This window comes from Apteryx mantelli, chromosome 6 (assembly GCF_036417845.1).
Source record: "Apteryx mantelli isolate bAptMan1 chromosome 6, bAptMan1.hap1, whole genome shotgun sequence".
Classification (NCBI taxonomy): domain Eukaryota; kingdom Metazoa; phylum Chordata; class Aves; order Apterygiformes; family Apterygidae; genus Apteryx; species Apteryx mantelli.
The window spans coordinates 11,387,537-11,407,538 of record NC_089983.1 but is presented as its reverse complement, the minus strand read 5'-3'; the positions used below and the strand labels follow the sequence as shown (position 1 = coordinate 11,407,538).

Here is a 20,002-nt window from a genome sequence, read left to right as displayed (position 1 = left end):
ACAAATTGACTGGAAATCGAAGTTAGTGTTTAATCTTTGACCAGTTAAACAAACCAAAAGGGAGAAGACTTTCTAACCCACAGGGATACATTTTGTAAAAATGCCAGGTAGAAATGAAGAGTAGATTTGATCAGTAAAACACTACAAAAATATCATAATAAGCTAATGCTCCAGGACTGTGAAAAGCCTACCTCAGGCTCATCGTTCTGCAAAAAACCAAACTGACGTTTCAGGGATCGGCTAGCTTGCCGTGAACGTCTACACAGGCCGGACTCACTTCCACTGGCGATACTGCAGTCTTGCGAGACCAGCAATGTCTCCCCTTCTTCCTCCCCAGCAGACAACGGTCTCGTCACACGTTCGCAATAGCTGGATGCGTGGGAATTCTTTTTTGCTTTTCAGAATAGGTGTTTTTGCTAACAGAAGAGGTTTTGTGGTTTTTTTAATTCCAAAGGTAAAACAGTAATTTTATCAACTATTACTTTCACTTCTAATGTGGTAAACCATACCCAAGGGATTCTCCTCCCCAGCCCGGGAGACCGACCCATCCACAAAGGTATCCAGCTACTCTCACTGCAGCGGGATGCATCCTCTTCTCGAAACCAGTCTGCGGGAGACTTGGCAACACAACGACATTCCTTGTATTCATTGCTTTTTAGAAGCCGGCTAGGCCACGAAGCTATGCAGAAGCAGGTGGTGGAGCCAATATCTAGGGATAACAAGGAGGGGGATGAAAACCAGCAGACTGCTTTCAGTGCGACTGAAGGGAAACGGCTGCTTCACTATGTGAAAGGTGAACTTTTAGCTGGCTACTGAATAACATGTTTGCCAGTTACTACCCTAGGGAGTGGGGTTTTTCTTCCCCCCCCCCCCTTTAATTTACAGACTGAGTGAACCAGAGAAAGCAGTAACTGATAACAGCCACAGAGAACTCACCTGCATCTCCTCAGATACAAATGAGCTACAATAAGGACAATACAGTAGATGAAATGAGATTATTTTCTAGGAAGCAGGCTCTAAAAGAGTTTGCAAACAGTTTTTATAGACTCCCTAACAAACATATCACCTGGCAGAAAATGGGGTGCAACTTCCCCAATATGTGCATTATTCTGAGTAACTTCATGTCTGTACACACACTTCTCTGTGTGAAATAAAACCGAAGAAAACTGGACAACTCAACTCATTGGAGGTGAGAGTGAGGGCACTCTCATTTCCTGCAAGTTTTGGTGCTAACTGTGGATCACTTGCAGGTAACAGACATTCAGCAAACATAAAGGCTCTGCTATGCTGGATATAATACAAATTATATAAAACATACTTTTCCCTAGAAACTGAAAACCAAAAGACCTGGTCTTTGTTCTCAGAGTCCCATATGTATTTATCGCAGGGCATCCAAAAAAAATATCACCAGCTCTAAGCATGCATTAAGAAAGTAGTGGGACACACACAAAAAAAATGAATCATAGAACTGGCATGGAAATTAGATTAAAGTAAGAAACCCCAAACCTAGAATTAAATTACAGTAGCTGGAAATTAAAAAAAAAAAACACAAAAAACCAAAAAAACCCAAACCACTGAATGAAAGCAGATTCTTACGCTCTCACTCAACTGCATCAATTGGAGTTCTATGAGGAAAAAAATATGCTGATACTCAACTGCAAGAGCGGGCAACATTATCCCGATTGTTTGCTTGCGGTATCTAAAATGCGAGCTTTTGCACCTCTGTGCCGAGCTCTCAGGGTGCTGGCGCATCTCCAAATTTGAATTCCAGCTTTCGGCATGTGCCCCAGGCCACATAACCATGTTTTCCTCCAGCAGGTGGAGATGCAGAATGCAATGAGAATTTTCAGATGAAAAAAACCCCACTGTGCTCCACAACCTTGCAAAGAAAAGGGCAGGGCCAAATGTGAGTGTTCAGACCTCATTTCTCTATTACCATTTACAGTCGTTCATAGCTGTATAATGTTTTAGTAAATTAAAGCACTACCTAGCCCCAATGACATCTCTCAGTGAAGCAAGACTGATCAAAAGAAGTGAAACTAGTGTCTTCAGTTAGGATGTTGTATAAGAAACTAACACAATGTATTGGCAAAACAAATGGTATTGCCGGAAAAAAATCTGCCACAAGCCACACAAGATAAAATACCAGCAAAGAAATCATCAGGACATGTCAGCTAAGCAAAGACCCCTCTCAGCCCAAGTAGTAACAACTCTTGTACCTGTTGGCTGCTTTTAAGCAAACTCAACCTAAGTTTTGAGATCTCAAAGATAACTTGGTTCCTTCAGGTTTCAGGAAAAAATAGCTAGAGGTAGAGATATTTAAAGTTCTCACTATAGAAAAAAGTATTTGCAGGAGCTCCAAGGCATTAGACACCGGAGTATCCACAGTGGGTGGAAGAACTGTAGTAAACACAAGAAATGTGGGAGAGATTGGAGCTCATGCCTTTTTGGATGCTAAAATCCTCAGACCAATCTGCTACTCACATAATTACTTGGTTTTAATGTTTTGATATTCTTTGCCCTCTTTCTTAGTGTTAAAACTAAATCATGTGCATTTTACAGGAGACGACAATAACCCAGAGGTTGTTTGACCCACCATCTGTAGCAGTGCGGGCAAGGAGCAGCTCCAGCGTTTCGAAGGAAGCACTCTTGGGCTTCCAGCCCTGCCTGCGAGCACGCGTTCCCCCACCAGCACGCGCCTGCAGTGTACTCACTTGTACTACCCTGCATGTGAGCTTTTAATATTCATTCAAAAATCATGCTGAAGAAATGTGCAGTTACAATCATGTCGTCTGTTCTGCAGCACAGACTGTGATCCCAAGGCTTATTGTGTGTGTGTGGATTATTTTGAGAATGGCTTGTGCACTGACTCATGGTCAAGAAATGGCCTAAGCTCTTACCAAGCTATTTAGATAATGACAGAAGAAAGATGTAAAACAGATCCCACAGCCAAAAGATGACTCACGGCTCAGCTGTGGTACTTAGTCATTTCAAATTAGGGGACAAGAGGATCTGGCCCCAAAGGATGTTTCAGGTTGCCGAGAACCCTGACTGGTCACAGTTAAGGCAAACACCCTGTATCCTCTTTTATTTATCCCTGCTGTAGGCTAGATATTGTGTTGATCTAGCAGGTCTTCTAGAGTTTCAGGACAATTTCAGGGATTCATTTATTTTTGCAACTGCCTTTTGCACGAGTTCTATGTTTTCTCTTAGATGCTACTCTGTGTAAGCATTACTTAATTACAGAAGTATGTGAAGTCTTCAGAAAAGAAATACAGCACAGCAGAGGACAATACAGGGCATCTCTCAGGAGGCACGGGGAGGCTACTAGGTCACCCAGAACTCACTTTTGACAGTATTGTGAATGTATGCAGCATGGCAGTAGACAGGAAAAAAGTGTGGCTCTCTTCCCAGCGACCTTATGAACTGACAGATGGGATAGCAGCTCACAGTTTCATACTTTCCTTTTCCTAACATGGTATGGGGGTGGGGGGAAATCAGCTTCCCCAAAAAATCTGAAGGGACATGAAGGACAAAATTCTGAACACCATTACACGAACAAAGGGTACATACACTCGTCCTTTCTCCCCAAATAACAAATTCCTCAAAGTTAGCCTAGCACTCCTTAATCTCCTTAAACGCGGGAATTCTGTGTTTCGATGCAATTCTCTAGTCAGAATTCTTCAGCCATCATTTGCTCAGACTACTCCTCCGAGGGACGTCGCCCACAGCATCGCCGGGCACTCTCTCACCGCAGGTTTGCGCCAGTCAGCCAGTGCACGAGGGAGCGACCACGCGAAGACACCGACGCAGGGGCCGAGGTGCTCAGCAGGTTCAGTCTTCTCCTTGGACCTCGGCAAGCTGGTCCCTCTTATCTCCCCATCTGCTTGTTTCAGACCAATTTTCTTAAAGATATGCGAGTACCAAGGCCTATATACATATCTTAAACTAGAAGAAATATGGGAGGAGCACTTGCTAGAGACAGCACAGTAACATTACCCTACAAATCCAACTACTTCCCATCCTGCTAAGAAGAAACTCCTTTTCCATGTAAGGCTAGAGGAAATGTGCTAGACTATCTATTGGGAGTATAAATGCATCTTCAAAGAAAAATAGCTATCGACCCCAGAGGCCATTCCCCATTTTGCAGTCCTGTCCTTCCAAATCTGCCTAACGTGGCAATCGGCCTGGGCTGACAGCCAGCGCTCTTCCATTACAAGCCAAGCAATCTCATCAGCAGATGGGTAACCAAGTGTAGCACGCGCAGGGCTAAGGAAGCAACAAGGCCTGTTAGGCTACTGAAAGAATAAGATTTCTTGCAGGAAAAAAATACACTGATGATGGCTCTTAATTCAAAGACTCGATACGCATTTAAGTTAGATTGTCAGAACATGCTGAAACTGTCCAGTCTAATTGTATCACTTCCCCCACAGGATCCCTGTTATTCTGTTTTTAAACGAACACTGCATAAGAGCCTTTGTTCACTGCTTTACCTTAATTTTGAAAACTTTAATTGAGTTTGGCGCTTGCAAGAAGTCTGAAGCCGACAGCTTCATTGCTGCCACCACCTCTTCTTTTCTGCAGGAATAGGAGCAGAATTGGCAGCACGAGATGTGGTTCTCCCCACGGCCCTTCGGTTAACTGCCCCATGGAGAGGGCTTTACAAAGCAGAGCATAACCACAGGTGTCTGTGCCGAGAGCTCCAGTTAGCATAAACTGCGATAATTGCAATGCATCTCAGCGCATACGTTTCCATAGCCCATTGCTGGTGTTGGGGTTATCTGATCTTCAAACACCCCAAAGATGCTGAGATCCGGAGGCAATAAACAGAACGCTAAGCAAGAGGCGCAAATTAACATATCTCTCTTTCGATCCATAAGGTCCGTTATTAAAACTTAACGATTGTAAAATTGAGTTTTAGGTATTTGGAAAGCAATGTAGACATTCCAAAACTATTAGATTCTGGATCACAGCACTGCACGAAGAATATCTAGAAGCTTTATCTATGCCCTGAAAGTCCAGAATTTTAGACCAGAATTCCTTTACATGGAGGAAATCTTCAGCTTCCATTTAACCTATGTAAATAGCTAGGCTCCTCTCTAAGTATGGGAGTGTCTTGGGGTTTTTTTGTGTTTGCGGGGGGGGGGGGGGGGTAGGGGGGAGATGGGGGCAGTGGTGTCATTTTTAAATGGAAGGCAGCAAGAGGATATGTTCATTAAGCTCCAGGAGGCCTCTTTGACACAGCACTCCCCACAGGGGTTTTTAACCACACCGTCTTTGGACATCTCTGCACCTTCAGTCCAGAGCCGCTGGAGGTAGCTTAGCATATAGTAACCCAGCACTAGAAAAGCCCAGAGCACCGGCCAGACACACAGCTGCACCTGCTCCAATATTGGAAGCCTTAACTGACAACTTCCAAATGCACTTCTTGATTCTTGCCTAGGTAAACCACTGAGCGTGCAGAGCAGCTCAGCCCAAGATAAAGGTGGAAATTCTGCTTTGTGCTCCTGCGGCTGGGCTGCACAAATTAAGGAAGATGAAAAGCCTAAGTGTCTAGGAGCTAGAGCTCCCAAACCCCAACCACCCCCTGCCCCTCCAGGGAGGCTGCCAAACCACTAGCACTGCCAGGAAGCTGGGAAGTCAAGCTAATAAGAAACGGACAGTTCTTCAATAAAAATTCTTACTTTCTGCTGGACTTCTGCTAAAACCAGGCCACTGTACAGTTTTGCAGAGGGTGCTAAATGAGCACGCTCGCACAGAACCTCCTTTTGAGGGGGTTTCTCCCCAGATCCATGGTGCACCTTGGAAATCCTGGACATTAGCAGAGGAGACATGGAGATTTCTGTCAGTCTAAATCTCTAGAATATATTTGTTACCTTAAAGCTGAACATCTAACCATTCTGTATGTTAATTCTAAAATAAAATTTTAAAATCTCCTTGTTCCTATGTAATGAAACAAGCGGGAATCTACTACTGCCTTAAAAGGAACCAGCTGCTCGTGAGTAGTGTTTCTTATGCTTTCTCTGAAGGGCTGTCAGAAGTGCTGTTGTATTCCCCATATATCTTGTATAAGACCATCTCAAACTTAATAGAAAAGTAGAAAAATGGTATCATGGGCACAGTTAAAAGACAGAACTAATTAAGGTAAATATATGCATTACCAAGTAGTAAGACAGCAGAAAGTAGCTCTGCAAAAGTGTCACTGACTTCCGTTCATGTACATCCACTGTAGCATTAGAAGGGAAAATCCTAGTAGCCTACATTGTTGTGATGCAAAAGCACCTGTATTACACCACAGCTTCTAAGAGGCAAGGTAAGATCAACGATTTAAAACCATTTGGGATTAACAGTGCTCTAAACAATGAGTTCACACTGTCTTTGCTCCCAAGTTAGTTACTGTTGCTTTACGCACAACAGTGAAATTCATTCTATGTTCTCAACAACAATACGCTATAAATTTCAGATGTGAACAGATATGCCTTGTATCGTACATCGGACAATGTTTTCTTCCACTTTAAAATATTAATTCCTTTGTAATGCACAAAATTTTAAGAGTTTTGAAGCATTCATAAAATGTCATGAAAGAGGCAACGTACCTAATCAGGAACAACACGGAAACAAGATTAAGATATTGCAGTTTAATTTCCTAGAAAATAATGTGCCATCAGCTGTGTAAACTCTCTTGTAGTTAAAACAAATATTCTTAAAAAAAAAAAAAAGCAGGCAGCAGATTTACATTGTAGCATGCTTCCTCAGCAGTCAAGCCTCCAAAGAAAGCTCTCAAGTTGTCTCTTAGAAGGTAAAAAGACTTTAAAGATAGCCACGTAACCAACTGATTTGATGAGCAGGATTCTGAGCAACCTTTAATTTTTATGTTCAACTCGTTAACTCTGAGTGCCTGCCGACCCAGCTGGTGCTCCTGCCACATATACTACACGCTCCTGAACGTAACAAATAAGCAGCTCAGCACGCGCCATTCTCCTGCCATACCAGACAGACGCGTGCAGACTCTAACAGCTGGACTATTTGGTTTTGTCTCCCAAAGAGCGAGGCGAGGGCTCACCTGCTGGCTCCAGTAACAGGCGCCGGGCATTCTGTAGAGCTTCCTCTTCTGGAAGCTATGAAGCGGCCTCGTTCGGGCAGATGTGCTCACATTAGTCACAGACAGAGATCTTAGTCTTGTCCTGTCCCTTCTTCTTTTCTTGATGTGTTGATGATCAAGCAACCAGCTACTCGAAGAGGATACTTCTCTGTTGTCCGAAGCTCTGCAATGTCATAATTAACAGGGGGAGGAAATCCAAAAAGATAAATATGCTCCACATGCACAGTCCCAGGTTTCAAGCACTGATTAGTGCTAGCCATCTAATTCTAAGAGAATTTTATAAACTAAAATATTTTAGCACACTGTTTCAGGAAATCATGCATGTGCTCTGTTTGTTCTTCGTGTAATTCTACGTTATGTCACAAAAGAAAGTTTACCATTCCTGCTCACTTTTCTGTATATGGAAACAAATAGCAAAATGAAGTTAAGACTTTGAGCATGTAACAGTTCTTGATTTTTCCCAATTCAAGAATTGCATCTCTAGTATTTTTAACACCTATCAGCTTTAAATTAAAATTAATATTTCCTTACAAACTTGCATTCCATTCAAAACAACAATCCTGCTAACATAAATGGAGACCTAGAGTCCTGCCGTATTATTTTGAGATTTTCTAGGTTTCTTTTTTAAGAACTGAAACTTAAGTAAAGCTTGGCAAACCAGTGCCCATTCAGAATAGAGGCTGTAACTCGCTGTGAAACATCTGTATCAAAAATAGGAACTCCGCATATTTAGTTTAAACAACACAAGGCCATTAGACTTCATTTCTAGGGAAATGCCTACAACTGCCTTGCTCAGTAAAGATACCTGATACTTCCTTTAAGACTATCATAACGAAGCCACTGTAAAAAATCAAATTGCATTAGTCAGTCTAATCTACTGTCTCGTTATCATGGAACAGCATTCACTTTGTATATAAGCTCAAGGAGATGAGAGGACAGCAGAAGACCTGGCTGGTAAAAAGCGTAATAGTTCTGCGCAGGAGCAGCATGCTGGACTGAGAAAGGGCTACTATCTCCATGTAGAAGGGAAACGTATGGGAAAGATTCTTCTCAGCCTGTGTAGTGACATACTGTGACCCAAAAAGTGGCAGGATCGAGTAGGAGAGGATGCATTTCCCTCAACTTTCATTTTCACTGATTTGCCGCTCTTAAAATAGTTATTGTTGTCGGAAATTCATTCATTACGTTTTCATTCTTTTGTTTCCTATTTCCTTGCCTTCTTTTCTCCAACGGAGCTAAAGCCCAGCCTAAGGAGGCTCTTGCAGAGGAGGGAGAGTTGAGTCTGTCTGCCTGCCTTTAAGAGCTGGCAGCTGCTCGCACCCAGATGATTTGGAAGAACACAAGTTCAGCTCCAAATACCAAGTGACACTGTCTTACCTAAACACATGCAAAGCCTCATTTTATTGTTCAGCCTCAGTCATACCTGGATTTCCCCAAGTCTACCACCATCATCCCCTCACCACCTTACCACATGCACACTTCTTGAAACTACATCTTTAGTAATACAAAAAAGTTATCTGCCAAAATGGAGCCAAGAGCAGTTAAAAGTAAATAAATAAATAAATTACACATATAATAGTTTGGATCACTCTCGCCAAACAACAGACTGCCTGCTCATCAGAACAAGGTGCACTGCAGGTAAGAATTCAAAACACCCTCCGTTTGGGTGGGAATGACTCAATGGGAAGAATGCACTTCACTTTTATAGTTATCCTGACTTTATGTTGTTGCTGTAGCAACATCTGCCTGCAAAGCTAAAGGCTTGCTGCAAAAAGCCCTCAAGTGTGCATTTATTTGTACAATACTGGAGACCTTGACTGCAACACTAAACTGCCTGAGAAGTGCAGGTATATAAGGTATTTGTTGGCTCATAACAGGTAATCCACCTGCATGAATGGTTATTTTCTCTCATGAATTTTATCTGGTAAGTCACCTGTTGATTATATCACTTAGTACAGTTATGTAATGAAACATGAAAACTAATTTATTACAATGTCATTTATCAATCTTGTTTGACAAACAGCTGTCTGCTAACAGTACATTTTATTAAACAGAAGCAATTGTTATAAAAGCACGATTAAACACCACCGCATGCTGTGCTGGTGTGGTAATAAAGTTTTATGGGCATGAATTTGAGGTATCCTTTTGGCACATCAGAAATACCCAACAAATGAAGCAGACCCAATGAGAGAAAAGGTGCTAATGAAAGGAAGAATGGTACAAAGTATTTAAAGAAACATTAGTAATTATCAAGAAATGGCCCAAAATACTGAAGCATGACATTCTTCTTGCTAACACCAAATTTTTAAGGTTTGAGAAAGAAATACAGTATTTAAAGCTTATGCAAAAGTTTCCCTAAGTACTTTCTCTGAATCTCCAAAACATTTTCTCTGCAATTATCTGTTTTGATAGTCCAGTATGAAATCCAACTTCCAGACATCCATGTACTCCCTTCTTATATGAAAGGCAACCTAGACGGGTAAATTAACACCAAAGTCACCTTCTCAACCTGGCTCCATTTCCGCAATTCCTGACTTTGTTCAGGTGGTCTGCCGAACTCTTGGTTAATTTCCCTGCTGTCTTTGCCAGCTGCTCCGTTTACTCTCCTGCGCCTTACGGTAATGCCCAGCTCCATTTTCAGATGGAGCGGAGGTCTCGGCACTCCAGTATGCAGCGGCACGGCTTTCCTGCCACTTGTGCACGTGGGCTTCCCAGGCAAGGCTGACCTTTCGGGCACAGCAGCCTAGCTAAAGACCTTGCTCACAGATTCACATATGCAGGAGAAGCCACAGGACAGGCTCTATTTGTACTGAAGTAAAGAAATTTCTAAGTCCTCTCTTCTGATAAGAAAAGTTGTCACCAGCTTAAGGAGCTATTTCTATATTTACCTTCTTACAATGCATCTGGCTGATCTTACATCGGTTGAATCTGGATCCCAAGAAGAGCTACATAAAAAAGGAATCTACTAATGAAATTAGACCTTGGCAAATGGCATTTCAAGGTTACCCACATTTAATCAACCAAGAACCATACACACACCACCAATTCCATCGGGAATAACACACCATACCACAACCCCAGGACTGCCAACCTCAAAGCTTCTCATGCTTAGACCTACCTTAACCATGAACTACTCTCTTTCATAGCAAGACCCTACAAATAATTTCAATAATTTACCTAAGTAAAAATAACTATCATCCTTTCTTTTTCCTCTTCAAAATCCAAAAATCACATTACTTTCCATTTTATTCTGACCCACTTTCTCAAGTGCATAATACAGTCAGCACCCTGGAAAAAGTGAGAGGAGAAGAAGCCAAAGAATTAAGTTAACTCCAATATACCACAGTCTGAATTAACTGCACCCAAAACAAAACAAAGCAGAAAACAAACAAAAAGACAGAAGACAGAAAAAAATCTAAATATATTCAAGGAAACAAAAGGTAGGAGGAGACAGTGAAGTTCCCTGCAGGATTTCTATGATAACCATGCTATATTCTATTCAATTACTACCTTTAACAAATAGTACTTATTTGTAGACCTCAAAACACTTCACAAGAGATGAAAATTACTTTATTGTATAGCTTGAAAAATTAAAACCAAATGTTTATCTGATTTTCAAGATGACATATAGAAAGGTCTCAGTTCCTTAGATTCCCTTCCAATACCTAACTCACCACCTCTAGTTCAGAGCTACTGCACTGAGAAAAATCTTCCAAGTCCTCCCGTTCTTCTTTGACTATCAGTAGACAACAATCAGTCTTAGAGATAGCACTAGCCAAGCAAACAATTGTGTTGCTTATGACATGGAAAGAGGACTGGTTTTAGACAGTTCCTCGTAAACACCCAATGGAAAGTAAAGTACAGAAGTGGCCTGAAGTTAATCACTAGAGTCCCTCATCATTAAGTCAATTTCATGCACTCTAAAAACATTTAAAAGCAGGAACCCCTTCTCCATCTGCTTCATGAAGAGGTCGCAGATTGAAGACACAGCTTTCTAAGACCTCTCAGCTTTCTAAACACCTCTCTCCTTCCACATAGCCACCTCTAACGGCAATTCCTATTTCAGCACTATTTTTATTCCAAGACTCAGCTGAATCTTCTGATTTTTCCCTATCTTATTTGTAAATGATTGATATGTCAGGAACATGAATAATACAGGACAGGACCCCCTTCATCCTCAAATTTAGGGCGCAGTCACCCAATCGCTTTGGAACAGACGGCAGTTACGGAAGCTGCCTGCCCAAGTTGCTCAGTACGATCTTTTTGGGGGAAGCTATGGCTTCTGTGGCAAAGCTGCTGAAACAGCCAGCGCAGCCACCCCGAGCCCTTCTCGGTGCTGAGAGCCAGGGAATTACGTTCTGCTGCAGATGCTGCTGTAAACCACCCAGCCCTAGCAGACAGTGAGCCCTCTCTTCATCCACCTGATCTTAATCAAGACCTATGAATAACTCAGCAACCCCTCCACCCCCCAAATCACATTAACAGTATCTCAGGAGAAACAGCCTACATGTCTAGGCCTTTTATAAGAAAGGACGGTAGTTAATTATCTTAATGTTGTTTTGAGACTAACACTGATTAATGTCTGTGCTGTATTTTAAAGTCTTTGAATAAAAGATACTATTATTAACAAGTGTGGAATAGTACTGAGAAATATTTGTCTACAGTATTATTCTCAAGCTGCTGCAATCTTCATGGCAGGTAAATCCATCCAGAAAAAAAGACTGAAAAATACTCTCTCAAAAATTACTGAAAAAGTAGCTGACAAAGATAAGTTTTGCTTCATATTGAAGATGTGCTTAAAATTAACAAAGCTGGCACACAGATACTGGCCCACATTGAGGCACAGGTGACACTGTGTACATACTCTACTCATCTAATAAAGACTTGTTTGTCACTTTTCCAGAAATAAAGTTGTACTCATGATGGCAGATTACCTTAAGTTTTAAATAATCAAAAGTACTGTGTTATTTACTATTTCCCTTCACTACTTCACAGATACATTCATCATACCAGTATTCAAATGTAATTACAGTAACTGTGTGATTTTATGATGTCTTTAGGAACAAGATCAAAAACTTCTACGTTGAGCCCTACAAGCAACACTTTTACTTCTCTTGAAGTTTACAGGAAACAGCTCTCTTTTTGTAACTTACTACTGTAAGGTTCATCTGTTTGAGCTATGTAACATTACCAGAAGTTGTTCTCAAACAAAATGCCCCCATACTGTCACCCACCTGAAGGAGATGCCATTGACCAGCTGTCTGTGCCTACAAGTTTTGGACGAGAGAGGAGAAGAAGCTGGAGACAGACTGAGCGGAGCAATTAGGCTACTGATGATTTCACTCAGCTGCGCACTCTGGAAAAAAAAAAAAAAAAAAAAAAAAAAGGTAGTCAGGCTTTTACCCAGACCGAACAGCTCAACAGTTCTGGGGTTTTGTTCTGTTTCTCCTGCTTAGGATCCCACTCATACATCATGGAATAATCATACTTAGTTTCTGCTTGTAAATAATCAAGAATGGCCTATTTTTTCCTTTCACAATTATGCACAACTACACAAAAAACAAACAAAAAAGAGCTGAACTACCAGCCAAGGACATATTTTGAGTAAGTAGCATACAAAATACATTAGTGATTTTTGTATTTGAACAAAAGATTTTTAAAAAGGCAGAAGAAACCAGAGCATTTTTACAGTTGATGTTACAACAGCTGCAGCTCAGAGCTGTTAACTGGCCTTTCAGAGATCATTTCCAAAGAAAAAAGATCTGCTGTCTCCTTATTGTACACTTTGCTGCCCCAAAGTAATTTCCTTGTTAAAAGAATCCACTTCATGGCTTACTGTAGTTGATAAAGGTGGTTTTATAAGAGCCAGTAACCACAGGAGGACCATTGTACAGAATGGCCAAAAATCTTCTCATGTCCTCAAAAATGCAGGTGAAAACCCTCCCTACCATCACCCTCCTCCCCCAAAACCCTGACTTTTACAATTGCCTCAAAGCAAATGCAGCTCATTTGTTAAGACTAAGAATTACTCCCTAGAAAGCCATGAATTGTGGACTAACTCCAGATAACATTTCACAATGTTTTTGTTTTAAATGTTAAACCTTAATGGCCAGTCTGACAACACCAGCTTGCTCAGAGGAAACTGTCGGCTGCATACTAAACATGAAAGAAATGTACCTGAAATGGCATACGTGTTTTAAAAATGATTAAATTATTTTGTAGGATTATCAACCAAGAACTGAGATTACTTAAAACAAGAGTTAATAAAGGTTACCCAATAAGTAGTTTTGGTTACATTTTCAGGCAGTACCATTTACGCAGAAAGAGGCAGAAAAAATTATTTTCCATTTTATTACTAGTCACGTCTTTTCTGTTAATGTTTAAGTGATGCAGTCAGGTAAAAATTTCATGTCTGAATAAAATATTCAGGGAAGGATATCAAAGCACAGAAATAGCAAGCCAATTATAAAAGGTCTAAAACAAAGCAAACAAGATGCCAGTAAAATATTTAGCAGACTGATTAAAAAATCTGAACAGTGTTCAATCTGTAAGGAGCAAAGCCTCTATCAAATGAATGTAAAAGCACCAGAAGAATGGCAGATGTCCAAAACGCAAGGAAAAACATGTGCGTTTTTTTTAAAAAAAACATTTTACAGCTTTGGAAAGGACTTGAAAACAGAATTAAAAATAAACAAACAAACAAACAAACCACAAGGCTTAGTCACTCTGTTCTTTATCATTTTTCCCCCCTAATTAAGTTATTTATTTTCAAGAAATACTTTTCTTTAATACAGGACCCAAGAATCGTGGAGCAATGAACTGCGGACGTACTTTGGCTTACGGCATCACTATTTCCAACAGTGAACAGGAGGAAACCCAGACCTCATCCTTCTGGGTCAAGGCTGAGTTACAGAACTGATCGTTAAAAAATGAACCAACCCCCGAAGCTTTAGGTGCTATAAAGCGGACAAAACTGATGCAATTAGTGAGATGCTTTAAATGAACACCTTTATTCCCAAGACATTTTCAGATAACCAAAGTTCTTGTACATCTGTTTGAAACTACTTAGGTAGTAGGAAACACGCTGCTTTTACTTTAATTGACTAGTATCTTCTGCAAAGAAATAGGTATTTAATTCTCCAAGTAATCATTTAAGAGGGGACATTCACACATTCTAGAAAAGCTCTTTGGTTCACCTTGCACAAGTGCCACCGCTGCACATATCTATTTCCCGTTTCATTGCCTCCTCACTCCTGTCTGTTATGCCTAAGATCTATCAAACAGGGGAGGCGTTTTAAGAGCAGGAAAGTATGACTATCAAACAAGAAAAATTGGCACAGAGATTCAGGAGCAGGTACACTACCTGAAGCTACTTTTACCTTATTTTAAGAATGTGCGTGTGACCAAGAATTTATGTATAGCAGCAGAATAATGCATTAATGCATCTTACCATCTTTGTTAGGTTTGCTTTACACTAGCTATATAAATTCCTTCTGAAAACAGGTTTGTTGCATCTCCTTCAGTAATGCAATCCTACTAAGTTTTTATACGCACTTTCTAGCAAAAGCCAGCCCTGCCACAGTCAACACTGTAGTTCCTGGAATTAACCTTGGAGAGGACTGCTTACAACACCACAAAGCAAAACGCTGCTCGAGCTACACCTACGCTGGGCGAGGGCAGCAGGATGGGGCAGCCCGGAGCCGCTAACAGCAGTGCTCCACTGGTGCTTGAAAAGGCCAGATCAACAATTAGATTTTGTGGCTTTTTTGTTAGTTTGTTTTTAAATGTAACATACCTCCATCTTCAGCTGTACTCTTTCATCTTACGCAAGTATTTCCTGACACAATCTGTGGCAACACAACATTGAACATAACTACAAAGGAGAGGTAGTTTGGTGGAGACCTATCAGAAGTGGTTATGTGGCCACTTTCATATAATCAAAGCAGCAATATAGACACCTGAAATAAAAGGTTAATTTGTAAACCTGGTGACCAATGTATTTATTTAAGCCCTTCAATTCACCAGCCCCCACTCTCAGGTGCGTGAAATATCTTTCTTTCTGTAAGTAATCACCATGGAACCTGCCTATTTCTGAAATAAATCACTTGGCTCCGCTGGACCTTCTGTTCTCATTTTACTTTACCTGTTTTTCTATGTTTCGTAAAAGCAGGGTAGGACTGCTGGGTGACATTTCGAAATCATGCTCCGGCAGAGAATCCTGTCTCTCAATGGCAGCTTGCGAATTCCCTGTGGCGTTTAATAAAGCTTCTTGGTCCGTCAGTTGTATTTGCTTCTTCAAAATGTCTTTTGGAAATGGGAATTCTTCTAAGATCACCATCCCCTAGACAACAGCAATTGAACACAGTTGGTTGACAACAGATTAACCCTCCTAAATCATTTTTAAGCAGCAGTCAACTCTGGCACATCCCCCTTAACCCCTCCCAGCAACTCTTCAGAGCACTTAACCCAGATTTTACATGTACTCAACACCTAAAATACAGAAATACTAGCAATTTTTATTAATGAAAAGCTGCATCATTCATGTTATTCCTTATAATAACAATCACTCTACAGTTTTATACCACTGCTTAAACATCTGTGCCAAAATTCAAATCAGAAATTCATACTTATTAGAGCAACGACATGATCATTTGCCTGCTGATTTAAGAAGAGGTTTTTCCTGTAAGAAACAACCACCTTCTGATTTGAAGTTTGTTATAGTCTTTGCAGCCAAGAAGTTTCTCTGGGGCATTTTAAGGTGTTATATTTTTCTTATTCCCATCTCTGATCTAAACAAAACACCAAGGCTGTTATTTTTTATATATCAGAGATGGGCGCAATTCCAAAAAGGTCTTTTACAATTTAATAATTGATTTTTTAAGGTGAGCATTTTTAGTTTCACACTCATAGAGGCAACCATCCTAAATATTCTATCAATCTTATTGTTTTTCAAGACTATCTGCATGAAAATGGTATCAGCCATGATCCGTCACCTAGAGTACAAGTCTCCTAAAGCGATAAATATAGGCTTTTAAGGTAGGGAAATAACAGAGTTTCAGAAACAGGAAAAGAGTACCCCCATTGTGTTTTCCACAAGACAGATTACAAAAATAACAATGTCAAAATGCATTCCTAGGTAACATCTCAGTTGTTCTGAAGTAAATAAAATAATAAGCAAAAAGAACTACAAAACAGTCAAAAACGGTTCCTCAGATGGTCCCGTTATTTTGTCACTATCTTGAGTATGTAACTTCAATACTCAGAAAATGCTATCAGACTTTTGCAGGTTTATTCCAAAAAGAACAGGAAAAGATATATTTGTTTTGAAGTACTGACTGCAACTCAAATATTAAACAGGTATTGAAAGAATGGGACCATTAACTACATTGTCTCAGATTTTTCTTTCTAGTCAGAATATTCTATTAAAAAGTGAGGGAAGATTGTCATCGTGTGAATTCAAGCAACTCCTGTATTATTCCTTTTAGGAAGTCAGATTTCACCTAGACTGTGGAAAATTAAGGATACTGTAGTTTTACTCACACCTCGACACCTGCCTTAGCAGCAACTTGCTCTCGAACAAGAAAGCAATCTGCTTCCAAAGAGAAGACTAGGAGAAAATACGGAACTGCCCTGTTTTTGTGTCTCTCATTTATTCCCCTGTTTTAAGTCAAAGCTGACAGCCAAGATACCCTCTTAAAAACAAAGCTGGATGCTTAAAGACTTGCTTCAGTGCTCAAAAGGCCCACAGAGATTCTGGATTTCCACCAGGCCCACAGTAGACTTTTTACGTTCATTATCAGGTAGTAGCAGCCCACCATCTGTGCCTTTCCATTTACAGCAGATGGAAACGAATCCAGCCAGTATCATTCTATAATCTGCAGACCACAGCAGTTACAGAGTAGGCATCACGTTCAAGGAAACTCAAGTATAGCTCTTATTTTAATGCGCCACTATAGGAGGGCAAGCTAGCTCAATAGCTTTAGAATATAAGACAGTAAAATTATCATAGTCCACAATCACTAGAAGAGGAAAAAGATCCTAAACTCTAAAACACAAATTTTGAAGCCAGAAGAATAGGAAGACAAACAGGAAAAGCAGTCAAATGGGGGGAATCCCCACCACCACCTCTCTCCACCTGAGTTTTATTTTTTAATTTGCAGAATTTCGGTGAGACACATGGAAAGAAAGGACTGATCTGAAACACACTATAAAAAGAGAGAGCAGCAGCAGGCATAGAAGAAAAGAGGAAGAGTAAAGGATGACTATCTAGGAACTAAAAGTTATATTGGTTATATTCAGTAGATTTTGGCAACAAGCTTTTTAAAATTTTAAATGTAATTGTTTTGCTTGGCAGATAGATAGATATCTATCTACCAAACAAACAAAACAAATGTATGTACGCACACACACTTTAAAAAAAAAAAAAAAAAAACACAACAGAATCACTCTCAAAGATCCAGACTTGCTACTTCTGGGTCCACAGGAATGGAGAAGACACTGTAAGAGGCCAGAAAACTGCCCACAAGTTAATCATCTGCGTACTTGTGTTAGAGGTGTGGCACTTTGCTTGAAGTCACTGTAAATTGGCTATGAATCACTTTTTTTCCCACTTATAACACAAGAAAAACACTTTGAAACCATTAAACACGGCATACAAATTCTAATGACATTGTGTAACTACCTCGCAGCCGCTAAATGAAAACAAAGAGCTCTTCTATCAGCTTGCCTGTCCTGTGTCCTTCCGAAGTGGATGTCTCCATACACTGCAAACACATATACCACCCCGCTTCCCCTGCCCCCCCCAAAAGAAAAACAAAAAACAGAGCCAACAAAAATACATGTCTATCTTCTCTCAGGGACACAAAGCCAAATATTGAACCCCACGGCTAGTAAAAGGGGCATGAAGTTTGCAAAAAGGAATGTCACTAAAGATCTCCACCAGGAAGATGACTAGGCTCCAAGCCAACATACCATTTAATGGGAAGAAAATGCATGACTAAAAGAACGCTCTTTCTCTCATTTCTCTGGTGTTGACTTCTGCCTGTTCTCCAGCTCACAAGACCTACGCCATCTAAAGTCTGAGAGCTTTTGGTTGTAACAGGGTACATGTATCTGGCGTTTAGGACAACAGTAAGATATAGACATTCTCTCCCCTCCCCAAAACATGAAATCTTTGACCATTTCTACGGACAAAGAGGCAGGATAGATTCTCAAACAAAAGCTCTTCAATTCGTTTTTAAAGAAAACCCTGAGTGGGAAAATGTTGTGAGCGGGATAGAGACAAAGCTGGATAGGAAAAGAAGGGTAGTAAGGGCAAAAGGAGAAGAGAGAATAATTCTTTATGCAATCAGAATGAGACGCTCTCTCTCTATAGCGATTTCCTCTCCATTCTTCCTCCCTCCAAGTCCCAGGTTCAGCCAGAAAAAGCCCGAAGCATCTGCTACCTCCTTTTAATTTGTGCTCATTTGGCTCCAACATAAGACAAGCCAATCTACATGAGGCTCAAAAAGGATGAGTTAAAGAGCCCTCCCCCAAGATCCTTTCCTATCGCATCCACCAGAATCATCACAGGTTTTGGCTTCTCACACATGAGAATGACCTGGACAGCCCATTAAACTGATAGATAGATTATTAATGTTCTAGGAATGTGACTTACCACTGTCTAGCCAGTTTGTTTTAAAAAAAATAGTACATGAGTTGTACACATTGGAATTTTAGTAATAATTAATCCTTGACCTGTTCAAAGCACTGTACAAACATTAACTTACTAATCCTCAGAATAAACATTCACTTAAATAACAACAAAAAAACCCCCAAATCTCATAACACAAAAGATAACCAACCACCCTCTCCTGAAAAACAAATCTTGTCTCTTCTACAGAGGGAAAAACCAGTGTGGTAAGTGAAGTACCTCGTCCCAGGTCCCTGAAAGTCATTAACAGTGTCACTATCAGGGATAGGAGCGTAAAGAGTTCCTGGCTCCCAGTCCTGTACTGATGCCCCTACACTACAATACTCCCTTTTAGCCCTCGATGCCTTTCTCATTAACCTTTGCAGTAGTGTGCAATAGCATGCTTGGATACCAGAACTCTGCAGGAAAACAAACAACAAGGAGAAAGCAAAAAAATAATAATAAAAAAAAAAAATCACAAGAGACACTGTCAAAAGATTATTTGAAGAGCCCATCTACGAGCTTACAGACAATACCTTGGTGGCACGTATCTGCCTGTGAAGGTCAGTTAGTTGTTGGATTTTGTATTCTAGTTCTGAAATCTGGGCTTGAAGCCATGTCCAACGGCAGCCAACTCTAGCTCTGTCTGCAAGCCACTTCCATTCAGAAGTATAGCTGCTGTGAAGACAAAATGCGGGTTAGTCCAAAAATAAAGATAACCACATTTGCACAAAAACATTTTTGACAGCTGCTCTGCCTCATGTTGCAAGCATCTCAGTTGCTTTCAGAAGAGATCTGATTATACACAGCCAGTTTCACATCAGCTTATTTCTGTAACTACGGAACTTGCCCAAACCAGGACAATCAAAGTTCGCTGGCTATTCCCAGGCTCAGCTCGTTTTCTGTTATGTGCTGTAAAACCAAGCGCTGGAGAAAAGACCAAACTCTATCAGTTAATGCAGATCACAGATGTGTAAAGAATCCCAGTCACTCCGCAAGCAAGAACGAAAGTCCTCTTACGCCGTTCTGTCTCCCCCAAGCTTCCAGGAATACCATTAGCTAACAACTGCCATCTAATAAGACAGGATAGAGCAATGACCAGCTAGAGATCAACTTGCTCCTCAAAAAACTCTGATGTAGTATAGCTCTCTTTTATTCTACTTATTTTGTAAGCATAACTGGTAAGTATAGTTTAGTTAGGTCAAAATAATGCCTCTTATTGCTGTTTA

The 20,002-nt window shown here is 40.5% G+C and overlaps 1 protein-coding gene across 6 annotated transcripts in view; it reads right to left on the bottom strand.

Annotated features, from left to right (window-relative positions):
* The window catches only part of KANSL1L (KAT8 regulatory NSL complex subunit 1 like), a 61,782-nt gene that overhangs the window by 23,862 nt on the left and 17,918 nt on the right, over window positions 1-20,002 (bottom strand). For all 6 annotated transcript variants that reach the window (XM_013952230.2, XM_067298737.1, XM_013952231.2 and 3 more), the window contains 4 exons: window positions 19,310-19,451; window positions 15,246-15,443; window positions 12,337-12,458; window positions 7,064-7,265 (listed from right to left, as the gene is read on the bottom strand). In XM_013952230.2, coding sequence (XP_013807684.2) covers window positions 7,064-7,265; window positions 12,337-12,458; window positions 15,246-15,443; window positions 19,310-19,451 — 664 coding nt within the window. The remainder of the gene's footprint in view (window positions 1-7,063; window positions 7,266-12,336; window positions 12,459-15,245; window positions 15,444-19,309; window positions 19,452-20,002) is intronic.